Here is a 13,686-nt window from a genome sequence, read left to right as displayed (position 1 = left end):
CCAATTACCAGATGATGCTGGCGTCTCTTAAAATCTCTTGATCAGACCAAAAACAACAAAGAAAAAAGCTTGTCATGGTCCTTCTAAGAACTATGAGATAATTTAGTGGAAGTTGTATGAAATTCTCATGAGATCACTTAGCTGTGAGCGTTCAGTTCAGTTGAAAGAGAAACATCACGTTGAACTTCTTTCTCCTGGGTTCAACTTTTGGGGGTGGAGTTTGGGTGAAGTCAAGACAAGCTCTACCTCTTTTCTCCGCCTCTCCACAAAAGCGCCCCAAACCTCCCAATAGTACAAAAGACCTCAAGGTATTCCGTAGTTATGCTACAACCCAGTAATGTAAATAGAAAAGGATATAACTTATATGCACTAAACAGTCCTGGAGGCACCCAGGAAGGGAGAGGCGGCTTCTAGTGAGTCAAAGTGCCTGCCGTACACTTTAAGAAATATGCCCCCCTGGAGGGGAACCCCAAAGTCCAGTGTCTCTGCAGATCAGATTGAGTCGCAGGGGAGAAAAGGCAGCTGGGTGATGCGTGGGTCATGTGGGGGCCACCCAGTCAGGACTCTTGGGGGCTTTGCACGTGTGCACGTCCACTACTTCCAAGCAGTCCTGACAGCGCACGGCACAGCACCAGTGGAACTTACACTCGCATTTGGTCATCCGGGTGACCCGGGAAGTGTCGTAGCCCCTCCCGCAGCACATGACTTCACAGCTGTCCATGCCCCGGGAGGTCAGGTTGCACACGCGACCCGCAGTCCCTAGGGAACCTAGAAAGAAGTCACAGGAGCATCGTTAGCAAGAGGACGTGGAATTTGCAAGATGACACGAGGACCCTCAGGAGCCCAAGTGGGATCAGGGCTGCTGGTGCTTGTAAAGTGGCACCTCTGTTCCCTTCCAGTTCTAAATCTAGGACTCCGAAATCACAAATCTCATCAGAGACTGGAATAGAGTGGGGAAAGAAATAAAAGAAATATACGATAAATCCTCAACATTCACAGATTTAATTTTTGTGACATTTAGCATTTGAGTGATTTTATTAGTGACTTCATTTTACATTGAAAACCATACATATTCAACAGCCAGGCTCGGAAGAGATGCAGAGGAAAAAGAAAAAAGGGAAAAAAAAGAGGGAAGATTGCACATGTTTGTGTAAAAGTCAATATCCTATGAGGTCCTTCTCTGGTTTTCTTCACCCTCCATTGTAAAGAGCTTCCCATGCATTTATAGCATATTTTCATTGCTGGCCTTTAAAATTAAGTTTTCTATTACAATTATGTTCCCAAAGTGCAGTGCAAGTCCTTTGGGCTCTAAGCCCAAGCATGAAAAATCAATAATGTGACTTTGTGAGAAAATAAAAGTGCTAGATAAACTTTGTACTGAAATGTCTGTAGCGGCTGTCAGCTAGAATTTGGTTTTAATGAATCAATCATTTGGTATAAAGTACAACACCCTCATAATACTATCTGACAAAGTGGAAGGTAAGTTTCAGGCTAAAACATGTTTTTGTTTTAAGAATTGTATTTTCTGTGCAATATTTATGGTACTGTAGATTTCATGTTTTATGAAAAATGAATTCTGTCTGGTTAATGTTTTTTATTGTGAGGTTAAGCACAAAAGGTCACAGAATTCTAGAGAATTACTAGTAAGAAAAAATGTTTTCCATGTTACCAATTTTATTTTGTGTACTGCATTTTGTAGGTCATTTAGAAAAGTATATTTTCAGCAATCTTTAGTGAAAAATTATAGTTTTAGGTGGTCAAGGAAACCTAACCCCCCATTTCTCATAGGTTCAAATTATCAACATGTGAATTTTTGACTTTCACATCATTTTCTAGGAATGCTACTCCTGTGAAAGTTGAGAATTGACTGTACCAAAAAGTAGACAAAATAGAAAGCAAGTGTAGCTATATGGAGTCCTGAGCAAACAGAAGAGAGAAAAGAAATTCCAAGAAATTTTTTAAAAATGTAAATACTGTTACATTACTTTAGAGCTAACACAAACCAAAAACATCTTTCCTACTTAACCCCTCCCAATATCCTATCTGATATCTCTTTCCCTGTTCCTTGGTTCCATCTCCCTCACACTAAAAACAGTAGGTAGACAGGGGACCTGGTCAATGTAGAGAAGAGAAACATCATTCCTTTCTCCCCTCTACTTTCTACTCTTTTAATGATGGTTAGAGTTTCTTGTGAATTTTCCAAGATATGGAAATATCAAATCCCTCACCTCAAGATTCTCCTGTTTCTTTCTAGATTTCATCAGTCTGATGGGGGAAGTTAATATGAATGAGAGAGATTTGAGAAATAGAAGTGGAAACAGATTTTTGCTGAAGACATTAAAGGAGAATGCCTTTGCTATAAAAGGAGTGATGGCATGTGCACTATTCTTCCCTACATTGGAACATGGGGATTCAGAGATAGTCCCCAGATATCAGTGATGATACCTACACAAGTAGCAGCCCCTAGGGGATTATATACATCATCAATGAGTGAAGCTGGGCATAAAAATTTGACAATGTTAACAATTTAGAATATAAAATTCACACTCCTAGTTTCATCTACTTTTAATAATGAGGATTAGTTTTCTAGGAGGAAAAAAGGCTTCTGGAGAAAAGATGGCAATCCATTTGACTTTCTTTTGGAAAAGTATTTCCATAGGTATCCATTCTCTCACAAGGATATTAACAGAAAGCAGAGGCCACCCTAGTAGAGCCACACTTTTTATTAAAGGAAAAGTATTATGGCATAAAGAATAGAGCACTTGATGGGATAGCTAGGTGTTACAGTGAATACAGTGCTAAGCCTGGAATCAGGAATATCTGAATTCAAATCTGGCCTTAGACATTTGATAGCTGTGTGATCCTGGACATGTCACAATCTTCTTTGCCTCAAATCTCTCATTTGTAAAATGGGCTGGAGAGGGAAATGGCAAATCACTCCAGTATCTTCACCAAGAAAACCCCAAATGGGGTCATGAACAGTTGGACAGGACTGAAATGACTAAACCACAAATGAACAGGGAGTCAAGAAGATCTGAGTTCAAAATTCTGCCTCAAACATTTATTGAATGGGTCACCTGACTGTTCTGTGCCTCACTTTCCCTACCTGCAAAATGAACTTAATGGCCTCTCAAGACCCTTTGTTTCTTGAAAGTTGTTTTTAGAGCAGAATCAGGAGAACACTGTACATAGTAACAGCATGTTGTAATGAGGATTAACTGTGAGAAATTTAGCTGTTCTGATTGATATATGGTCCACAACAAAGGATTCATGATGAAAAACGTTATCTACCTCCAGAGAGAGAACTGATAAACCCTGAGTGTAGATTGAGCATATTTTTTCCCTTTTTTGGCAACATGGCTAATAAGGAAATGTTTTGCATGACTTCATATGTATAATAAATATAAAATTACTTGCCTTCTCAAAGGGTAGGGAAGATCAAGAGGGAAGGAAAGAATTCCGAACTCAACATTTCTAATGGATTTTAAAAAATAAAATGGAAAAAAGCTTCCCCCCCTCCTTTTCATGTTTATTCCAAATGAAAGCACCACCTGTTCTGGTGCTAAAATTGCAGGCATTCAAAGTCAGTGACTATTTTTATACCTACAGGTAAAGAGGAGGAAGGAACCACTTGTTCCTCACAAGAGGCTAATTTTTCTCTGAATGTTCATTCCCTGTCCCATTTGCCTTTCACAGCAAAGGCTGTCATGACACCTTTTAAGACAAGTGCAGATTTATTGGTCACTTACACATTCATTCCTAAATTCATCAGGATTTTGGGGGTTCAAAGTTCCAGTATATCCAGGTGGAATAGAAATCTGCAGACATTACTGGCCACACTGTTGAGGCTTCTATTCATAAGAATTCTTTTTACATAGGAGCATAACTGATCATAACATGCCTTCCTCACAACAGCTCTATGAGATACAAATAGAATCAGAGAACTCCAGAAGTGGAAGGAACCTCATAGGTCATCAGGTCCAACTCCCAAGTGTGAATTCCCTCTAAAACATCCCTAACTAGGGGTGCTAGTGAGTGTTTAACAGTCTAACCAGGGGTATGCTAGAAAATGTTTAATAACTGGATGGTTTAAAAAATATCTCTTTAATCTGCATTATTGACATTTTCTCCATTATTTACTTAAGTCTTAGACAATAAAAAAGTAACAAACTCTGATGGATAGTGTATGAGTTTCAAAATTAATATCCACTATTCTAAGTATTATATTTAATAAGATTTACTCATAATACTAACATAAAAAAGCTAGAGCAAAAAGCCACCTTCCTTAGCCCCTCATGAGGGGAAAAAAGAGGAAGAGGAAGCAGGTATAGCAAACTATATACAAAAGTGACCACACAATGTGGTGGAGAAATCAAAAGGAATTCTGAGAAATACTAAGGAATTCTGGGGAACGTAATTCGAAGGGACAAAATCTCCACTTATACAAGTGTTTCCTGAGTTCTGAGGTGAGTGTTCACAGTAAAAACTTAACTCTAGCCATAGGAGCTGTCCCTAATCCATAGTCACCCAGACTCTCCTTGGAGCTCTCCAGTATCTGGAAACAGATATTCCTGAGGTAGTTCTATTCCATTTAGGGACAGCTCTAATTGTTTTGAAGTCTTCCCCCATATTGAGCTGATATGCCTCTGTAACTCCATCCACAGGTCCTGTTCGGTTTTCTAGGGCCATTAGTATTGACATTTTGTGGAGAAGAAACCTGAGACTTTGGGAAATTAATTGACTAGAGCCTCAGTATGAGAGTCAGTATTCAACCAAGTCTCCCAAACCCAAATCCAGGAGTCTTTCCATTATACCACACTGCCTCTCTTGAAAATGTTCACATTTTAGTGCCTACTGAAAGTAGGGGCAGCTTAGAGTGCCAGGCTTGGCATCAGGAAGTCTCCACTTTCTGAATTCGAATCTGGTGTTAGCCACTAACTAGCTATGTGACCTTGGGCAAGTCACTTAACCCTACTTGCCTCAGTTCCTCATCTATAAAATAACAAGACCCTCCACCATCTTTGCCAAGAAAACTTCCAAATGGAGAATCACACAGAGCTGGACACAACTGAAAAATAACTGACTAGCAATAAACATGCAAAACAAACTCTGAATATGTTTACATTTCTGGCCCCATGTTAAAATCCACCTGTATTATTAAACTCTTTTGGCTTTAAACCAATAAATCTTTATTCAAATAGTGCCATATTTTTTAAACATCCTACTTCCTTTTAACCCAAGCTCTTTTCTAGCATGAAGGCAGATAGGCACCAAAGTGGACAGAGCACTGGACATTGAATAAGAAAGATGAGAGTTCAAAACAAGACTCAGACACTTACTAGATATATGACTTCAGCTTCTTCATCGTAATAGCACCTACCACTCAGAGTTATGGTGAGGATCAATTGAGATAATATTTCCATTTATTTTTAAAAATCATTTAATTAGTTAATTTATTTTAAGAACAAATGTACACATAAGTCTTCCAAAGGTATATGGTCCAAATTGTCTCCCTCCTTTCTTCCCTCGCTCCTCCCAGAGCTGGCAAACAATTCAATCTGGGTTATACATGTATTACGAGATAATATTTTTAAGCATTTATAGTAGATACTATATAAATGTAAGCTATTGTCATCATCATCATTATCATCATTTTTCTATGAACCAAGACATTGGTGAGAGTAAAGCAAAATGAAATGTCTCATCTCTAATAGAAAGCCTTATGCCTTATCATTAACATTTTCCCTAATGGTGTTGTTTGAGTGATTTGAAGTCTAACGGGGAATGGTTCTTCGATTTGTGCCAATTCTTCTGTGTAGGTGGGATAACTCCTAAGACAGCAAGCGGGCCATGAGGTAATAGTTCTCTCCTAAATGCAAACATCTGGTCTGGAATCTGTCGAATACAAGAAGCTTGGGCCCAATGCCCTCCTCAGCATGATCAGAATTTGGATGGAGAGAAGGACAGATAAATGCAGTGAGAGCCGGCAAGGTCTTCATTCAGAGGCAGTTCAAGGTAGAAGAGTGAGTAACCCCCACTGTGGGACTCTCAAAAAGCTGACTGTAGCGGCAACCAGCTGGGAAATGTGGCTAACTTGAATGGAGAATAAATCCCATTAGAGCCCAGAAGAGATTATAAGACTGCTTCATGGCTAAGATTCTCTCACGAAAATGCAGAGGAAGCAGGGAAGCGGACTGGAGCATTTGATGGGCCAGCCTGAGACATTAGCAATGGGAGGGAATGCTCTCAAGTATTTATCTCAAATATTTAACTCCAAATAAGTAATGCTGATGAGAGTGAAGTTGTCTCTGAATCAGGAGAGGGAAGGTACAGAGAGAAGCAATAACTTTCCTCATCAAGGTCATATGAAGATGAAGTTTAAAGTAAATTAGATAATCCAAGGGCCCTAGACCTGGAACCCCATGATGGAATAGACCAGTGGTTCCCAAACTTTTTTGGCCTACCGCCCCCTTTCCAGACAAAATATTACTTAGTGCCCCTGGAAATTAATTTTTGTTATTTTAATAGCAATTAATAGGAAAGATAAATGCACCTGTGGCCATCACCACCCTCCCTGGATCGCTGCAGCAACCACCAGGGGCCGATGGCGCCCACTTTGGGAATCACTGGAATAGAGGATGGATGTTCTGAGCAAAAGTTTGCTATCGTGTGATCTGTTTGCAGAGCCATTTTGCCATCACACAAGGGGACAAGCATGACCCTCAACCCAAGCAAGCCACTGCTTCTCTTTCAGAGGAATAAACTCTTATTATTTATGTTCCCCTCTGTAAAGTTTAACTAAATTAATGCCCTTCCAAGAGTCTAAAAGTCACCAGAAGGAACTACAAAATAGTCTGTTGTAGTGATAAGAATGCTGAAAACAGTAGGAGCTAAATAAATGTTTCTTGACCCGCAAAAATTTAGTTGAGATTTGTATTCGATATTAACTTGGCCATGAGCAAGTAATTTAACCTGAGTTTCAGTTCCATGTTCTGTAAAGATAGATTAATGATGCTTCTACTCCCAATTTTCTAGGATTGTTTTGAGGAAAGCCCATCCAAGAGAGGAGTTCAAGGATGCTGCTCCTAAACCCCAAACTCTTGTGTTTCTTGTCCATGTCCAAGTTTCCCAAAGCTAGCAAATCTCACTTCTCTGACTGGAATTCTAGATTCCTCCATCTGTCTAGGAAACTTAAAATACCTCCAAACTACTTCAATACAGGTGGTTTATGTTTCAGGAACAGTATCCTTGAACTCCCTGCTTGGGCTGTGGAGAAGCCCAGATGGACCAGGACCAGGTGCTTCTATTGTAAGGAACCATCCCCTTTCAGGAGGAGGGAGAGAATCCCTTTCCCTGTTCACTTCACCCCTAGCTGCATTTTAGAAGGAAGAAGTTACATGGGAAAAGGTTACGAGGAAGTTTTGGAGAGTGAGTGACTGAGAGCATTTGGTCAGATTGTTTTTTAGGTTATGGACAAGGTAGACAATCCATCATTAAGAGCTCTATGCCCAATTACCAGCAAGGTACTAATTAATGGTCGTGTCCCTATTACTACTGAGAGGTGCTTTTCAGTCATTGTCTCCAAACAATGGCCAATGGTCTGAAATCTCATTAGGTTGATTGAGAGATTCCCTTATCTACCCTATTTTGTTGTTGTTGAGTCATTTCCATCATGTCTGACTCTTTGTGACCCCATTTGGGTTTTTTTAATTACTTTTATTTTATTGATTAATTATGACAATTTTTCCATGTTTACATGATTCATATTCTTTCCCTCTCACCCCAACTCCCATAGCCAATATGAAATTCCACTAGGTTTTACATTGATTAAAACCTATTTTCATATTATTAATATTTGCACTAGAGTGATCATTTAGAGTCAATATCCCCAATCATGTCCCCATCGAACCATGTGATCAAGCAGTTGTTTTCTTCTGCGTTTCTGCTCCCACAGTTCTTTCTCTGGATGTGGATAGTGTTCTTTTTCACAAGTCTAGTTGGGGGTTTTCTTGCAAAGATACTGGAAGCGGTTTGCCATTTCATCCTCCAACTCATTTTACAGGTGAGGAACTGAGACAAACAGTTAAGTGACATGCCCTGGGCCACCCAGGCTGGATTTGAACACATGAAGATGAGCCTTCCTGATTCCAAGCCCAGTGTTCTTCCCACTCTTCCAACTAGCTGCTTCTAACCTGCTCTAATACACAATATTAAAGGAATTATATATGAGTCTTTAAAAAGGCAAGCTAAAAGTCAGCATGGTTACATCAGAAACAGATCCTGCCAGATTAATCTCTTTTTTGACAGCTACGGAAATGGTAGACAAGAGGCATGAATAACATATCTGGATTTCCCAAGACATGTGAAAAAAAATCTTTCATGCTATTCTTTTGGCCAAGATGTCAGATTTAGAAATGACACAAAGCTGGAGGGGAGAGAAACAGTTAATATGGTAGATGGCAGCTATGAACCAAAAATATCTTGACAGGCTAGAACAAAAGACCGGATCTAATAAGATGAAATTTAATAGAGTAAAATATAAAGTCTATACTTGAGTTCAAAGAATCAACTATAAAAAATACAAGTGAGAAGCAATAGTTAGTCAGCACTTCATATAGAAAGAGTCATGAGGATTTAATGAGTCTCGGGTTCCACAGTACAGTGACTGGCCCATAATAGGGGCTTAAATAATGTGTTGAATTTATTTAATTGGAGTGTGACTCAAAAACCCAAAAAAGTTAATGTTATTTTAGTGGTATTATGATGCCCAGAATGAGAGAGGTGAACATCCTATTATATTCTGTCCTGGGCAGACCACACATAGTATATGCAGAGTATGCATATCAATATTTATCATGTTAGAAATGAAGGTGTTTTAGTGTTATTATGAATATAGTTTTGACCTCATAGATCCCCTCTAATGGTCTTGGTGACTACAAGGAATTTTATGCAGTACTTTAGTACTTAAGCAAAGTATTCGTGATACTTTAAGACATGTAAAGCTAGATTGTCTAGAGAAGGGAAACCAAGGAGATGAAGGGCCTCAAGTTCATGCCATATGAAGACTGGATTAAAAAAACTGGGTGGGATTGGATTTAGACTGGAGAAGCCTTGAAAAAAAATCATTGGACCTGTAATTGCATGAGGCAAGGGAGATCCTGGTGAAGAATATCTTCTATTGATAAAGGGCTATTACTTCCTTGCAATTTATAGTCTAATAAAATTGTCTGAACACCAAGAAAGGTTTAGTGAATTGCACAGGGCCACACGGTCGTTATTTCAGAGGTGGGACCCAGGTGTTCAAATCTTTGAGGCTAGTGTTCTATCCATTATGAAATATTGCCTCTTGGAGAAAACTTATGGAGACATACATTCTAGCTTCCAGTATTTAAAGGGCCATCATATGGAAGAAGGATATAGCTTGTTCTGTTTGGCTCCAGAGAGCAGAATTAGGAGTAATCGATGCAAGTTTCAGGGAGACAAATTTAGGGTTTGATAGAAGGAAGATTTTCCCAACACTTAGAGCCAATTAAAAAACCTGCTTCAGAAAACAAAACAAAACAAAAAACAAACAAACAAAAAAAAACCTGCTTTAGGAAGTGGTTAGTTCCCCCTCTCTGGAGGGCTTCAAACAAAAGCTAGAGAATTTCTGTTAGGTGGATTATAGATGGGATTACTGTTCTGGTATCCATTTAACTAGATGACCACTGGGGCTCTTTTTGATCTGAAATTCTGTGACTATCATCTTTGTCAGAATTATGAGTGTAAGTGGCCAAAGTGTTTGATCACATCTCAAGAATTGTTGAAATTAAGTAGTTGATACCTATAAAATGATGTTCTCCTCAAAAATGGGCTAGTTTTATAAACAAGAAGTTTATTGATTTATACTGAGTTAGTTTAAAATAAAACAAGTTAGAAAAACAAAAATAAAATAAAAGAGGGGGTGAGACTTAATAAGTAAGCCATAAATTTTTGATCCATCTAGCCATACCTATCCTTTCTCAGACTCATGTAGGTTTACTATGGTTAAATAAAAAGTTACTTTATGTTATAGATTATAATTTACACAATACTACATTATATTCTTATTTGGTTAGAGACTCACTCTCTCCACTTATTTTGACAGATGAATAGTCTTCCATTCTGACACATACAACAGCTCACACATCCACACAGTGAAAAGAAATCAAAGTCATTCCATTTTTATTAGGGTCCAATTAGTCCAACCATCTGTTCTTCCTTTGGTAGTAAAAATGAAGAGGGAAGATTACAGGAAAAGAAAAAAGGACTAGGAGATAATCTGCCCTCTCCATCCCCCTCTTCAAGTGATAAAAGAATATAGTCATTTCCCCAAGTAAAACATTTCTGTCTCCACTACTATGCATCTTTTTGACAGCAGAGAAGGACCAGAGGGCTTCAGCTAACAGTTCTCAGAGTCACACCTCAGAGAACTAATGTTAGGACCATGTCTTTGGAAATTCCTGCCACTCCCCACGGACAGAGGCCTGTTATTTGACCTTTTAGTTCATACTTCAAGTCCATTTAAGCCAGTCACCAATGGGCACTTAATTGTCATTTCTATTTTGGTGATTTATCAGTAATCCTTCCAGTTGACTTAAATATTGTCATTAATGACACAAGCTTATTAATTGATTGGGAGAAAGCCAAAGATCAAATGAATAGAGACCCCCCCCAATACTCTCATACTTCCTTTGCTTAGAGCCATCTCATAACATCGACTTCAAAACTCAAACCAGCCGGAGAAACCAAAGTTTCAGATGAATGGAACACATTTTATTTTACATATTCATATTTTAAGAGATAGATTTAGAGGGAAAATCTGTTATGTCAAATTGATCTACCTTTTAAAGAATTCAAAATGTCTTACTTTATTTCCTACCTTACCAATGCTATCCAAAAAACAATACAACAAACAAGCATGGAGTTATGCTAGGTTTTGATTACATCACAGCACTGTTGAAACTAAGCAGTTTTATAGAGAAATAAAATATCCCTAAGTAGGGATACGAAGACAAAAATGAAACTGTCAAAAATGAAAGCTTCTATTCTTTTAGGGATTTGGGTGGTAAAGATGGAGCATGTAATCAGATAAAATATGGTACTCTTTGAGGAAGACACAAACATGAAATACTTGGTTAGTGGGCAAAGATCTGGAAAGACTTTGTTTTAGGACGGGGAACATGAGATGAACCTTGAATAAATTCCTAGAGGTGAAGATGAAGAGGGAAGACATTCCAGAATTGGGGGAATAATGTGGAAAAAAGAACAGAAATGGGTGAGGGAATGTCAAGTTCAAGGAATAGTCAATAATTCAGTTTGGCTGGAAATCATTATTTATGTGTATAAGCATAGGAACATAGAATTTGATGGTTCTAAGTTATGGAGGGTTTTGAGAGGAGAGCTTCTATTTTATCCCAGAGACACACAAAGTTGTGGATAATTTTTTTAAGACAGAAGAGTGACATGGTCAGAATTATTTTTTCTGAAACTAATTTTGCAACTTGTGAAGGATGAATTAGAGGAGAAAGTAAGGAAGCTATTGCAATAGTCAAGTTGAGAGGGTCTGATAAAGGGCTGAACTCCCTTACCTGGATATCAAGGTTGCCCTTAATCTGACTTCATCCAGTCTATCCAATCTTTTTCATCACTACTTCCCAATAGACTCCTTCTACACTAGGCAAGTTGATCTTTTCCTGTTGCATAGATTCTTTATGTCCCTTCTTGCTTTCCTGTCTCTGCTTCTATTCTTATACTTTATTGGAATGCCTTTGCCTCTCCTGTTCTCTTACTCAAACCTCTAATTATACATGTTCTTCAAGACTTAATTTCAAGTCCAACCTCTTCCATGAAGCCCTCTATGACAAATCTATAATTCAATCTTCATCTCTTCTGAATATCCCGAAAAGTTAGATGGAGGGAAATAGGAATATTTAGCTAGAATAAGCAAAGTCCTACAGGTCATGTGGACATTTTTAAATGATGACCATGTAAAAAGGTTTTAGACTGATTATTTTTTGATGGTTGAAGTAGGACTAAGGGATGGAAGTTACAAGGAGGCAGACTGTGGCTCAACCAAAAAAGAAATTGTTGGTAATGGGGTTATACATCTATGATCCCTACTCCTGGAGGAGCCTGAGGCAGGTGGATATTTTCTGAGATTCAGTGGACTAAAGTCAATCAGTTTTCTGCACTAATTTTATCACCATTATGGTGATTTCTTGAGACTGAGAAGCCACCAGGATGCTTAAGGAAAAGTAATAATAAGTTGCATTTAGACCGAGCTTTAAGGTTTTCTAAGTGTTGACTCATTTGATACTCTCAACAACTCTTGAGTGAGGTAGGGGCTTGTTATTGTCCCCAATTTACATATGGGGCAACTGAGGCACAAAGCTGCTAATTGATTTGCCCAGGGTGGCACAGGGAGTAAGTGCCTAAGGCAGGATTCAAACTTGGATTTTCCCTGATTCTAAGTCATGGGCTTTATCCACCGGGCCACTCAGAAGCTCAAATCAGAAATGAGTAGGTCAAAGTACACCTTCTAATTAGCAGGGGGATTGGGATGTTAAATGGTGGCAGAACTTCCAGCCTGGGAAAGACTCAGTTTCAAAAAAAATTGTTTTGATCAAAAATTTCACATATAGACATACTTATGTGTATATAATTATGAATTTCCCAACAATTACAGCTATCCAAAAATAAGATAGTGACTGCCTTTAAAATTCCTTCAATAAGGACTTATAAGAAAGAAAACTAGCCACATTCAGAGGAAGAACTGTGGGAGGAGAAACACAGAAGAAAAACAACTGCTTGAACACATGGACTGATGGGGATATTATTGGGTATGTAGACACTAAAGGATAACTCTAGTCCAACTATTAATAATTGGAATTAGGTCTTAATCAATGATACATGTAAAACCCAGTGGAATTGTGTGTCAGCTAAGGGGGGTTAAGGAGGTTTGGGGGAGGGGGAAAGAACATGAAATATGTAATTATGGGAAAATATTCAAAATAAAAAAATAAAATTAAGATAAATATCAAAAAATCCCTCAATATTTTAGCTCTTAAATCAGAGACTAGTTGTCTGGTTTTCAAAGATATTAAAGAGAGATCCACATTTTGGGTAAGGTTAAAGTAAATGACCTCTCAGTTCTTTTGCAACTCTAAGATTCTATCATTTCATGAATCATACAATTTGGTACCAAATCTCTCCCTGTTCTTGTCTCATGTGTTTGTTTATCTTATTAAGCTTCTTGACAGCAGGAACTCCGAATTATACTTAGGGCAATGAAAGCTAGCACTGTGCTGAACACTTAGTAAGTGTTCAATAAACATTTGCTGAAGAAATTAAAATTAAAGTCTCAGCTCCTCTGATCTGAGGATAAGAGAGAGCAATCAGAAAACCTGGCAAGGGGGCCATTAGAAGAGGAGTTGGAGGGCTTGGAATTAGGCTTCAGAGGTTCCTTGTGGACTAGGACTAGACTGTAGGACAAGTTGTGATGTTCCTTCTGAGTGGCTTGGGGACTGTAGCAAGTGGCAGCTAGGAAGGACTCTTCTTGCTTTCTGCCTTGCTATTCTGGCGCAGCCTTTTCTTCCAGAGACTCTCCTCCTCATCAGTCCTCACCTTGAAAACGTATTTTTCTGATCCTACTCTTCCCTTTCCCAG

The 13,686-nt window shown here is 38.5% G+C and overlaps 1 protein-coding gene across 1 annotated transcript in view; it reads right to left on the bottom strand.

The window, feature by feature from the left end:
• Positions 1 to 538: 538 nt before the first annotated feature.
• Positions 539 to 13,686, bottom strand: part of WNT2 (Wnt family member 2) — a 71,792-nt gene continuing 58,644 nt past the window's right edge. Inside the window, exon 5 of the mRNA XM_044678357.1 lies at positions 539 to 768. Coding sequence (XP_044534292.1) covers positions 539 to 768 — 230 coding nt within the window. The remainder of the gene's footprint in view (positions 769 to 13,686) is intronic.

This window comes from Gracilinanus agilis, chromosome 5 (assembly GCF_016433145.1).
Source record: "Gracilinanus agilis isolate LMUSP501 chromosome 5, AgileGrace, whole genome shotgun sequence".
Lineage (NCBI taxonomy): Eukaryota > Metazoa > Chordata > Mammalia > Didelphimorphia > Didelphidae > Gracilinanus > Gracilinanus agilis.
This window is presented reverse-complemented; position numbering and strand designations above follow the sequence as displayed.